We start from the raw sequence: 741 nt of genomic DNA, 5'->3' as shown, positions 1-741 counted from the left end.
AAATAAACTAAATATACTTTAAATTACAGAAATATACTTGTACTTTTATAAAAGCTGTTATATTTCAATACTTTAGATTTTCAATGAGAAAATGTTTTTATTTGTACAAAAACGCACAATCATATCCCTTATGAAATTTTAACAAGCCTTTAAACTGCCAGGAAGACAGCTTTTGCCCATTCACCCTTTCACACACAACCACAAGCATGTCATCACTTTCCACTGGCTTCCTCGTCACTGTCTTCCACTTCCTGGATTATGAGATCTGCCCCAGAATCTTCTGCGAGGTCATCGTCGTCCATGACCCATGCAATTTGCCTGTTCTCACTCATGTCCTCTTCCACACCCAACAACAGGCCTTCCTTCTCCTCATTTCCATCAGTCCCATCTGTGATCAACTCACTGTAGCCGCTCTCTTGAATGCAAACGTCACACAGCCTGTATTTGCGGGTTCCCTCACATACCACTCGTCCAGTGACTTCAGTTACATGGCGTTTGCACTTCCGGCACACAAGCTTACAGGCCTGATGGATCTGTGGAACACAAGCGATAAAACAGGATGTTTTAGATATCACATTAATGTTTGTGTTTTTTTTGACAGCCTGAAGAAAAGTATGATTATGTATAATCACATCCATTACATTTGACTCAATTCAGCCCTGACTTAATGTGATCACACAGGAAGTCCAAGAAATAAATTAATGACCAACAGTAGCATGTGGATGTACAGCCTGTGGAGGT

At 40.4% G+C, this 741-nt stretch overlaps 1 protein-coding gene across 1 annotated transcript; it reads right to left on the bottom strand.

Moving 5' to 3' along the window:
- Positions 1-65: 65 nt before the first annotated feature.
- LOC107682404 (zinc finger and BTB domain-containing protein 8A-like) lies at positions 66-702 on the bottom strand. Its single transcript, XM_016478649.1, has 2 exons — positions 633-702; positions 66-533 (listed from the first exon to the last, which is right to left on the bottom strand). The coding sequence occupies exons 1-2, from the start codon at positions 636-638 to the stop codon at positions 213-215; spliced, it is 327 nt and encodes a 108-aa protein (XP_016334135.1). The 5' UTR covers positions 639-702; the 3' UTR covers positions 66-212.
- Between the last annotated feature and the right edge of the window lie 39 nt (positions 703-741).

Source organism: Sinocyclocheilus anshuiensis, unplaced genomic scaffold (genome assembly GCF_001515605.1).
Source record: "Sinocyclocheilus anshuiensis isolate Anshui unplaced genomic scaffold, SAMN03320099.WGS_v1.1 C32167321, whole genome shotgun sequence".
NCBI classification, from domain to species: Eukaryota; Metazoa; Chordata; class Actinopteri; order Cypriniformes; family Cyprinidae; genus Sinocyclocheilus; species Sinocyclocheilus anshuiensis.
This window is presented reverse-complemented; position numbering and strand designations above follow the sequence as displayed.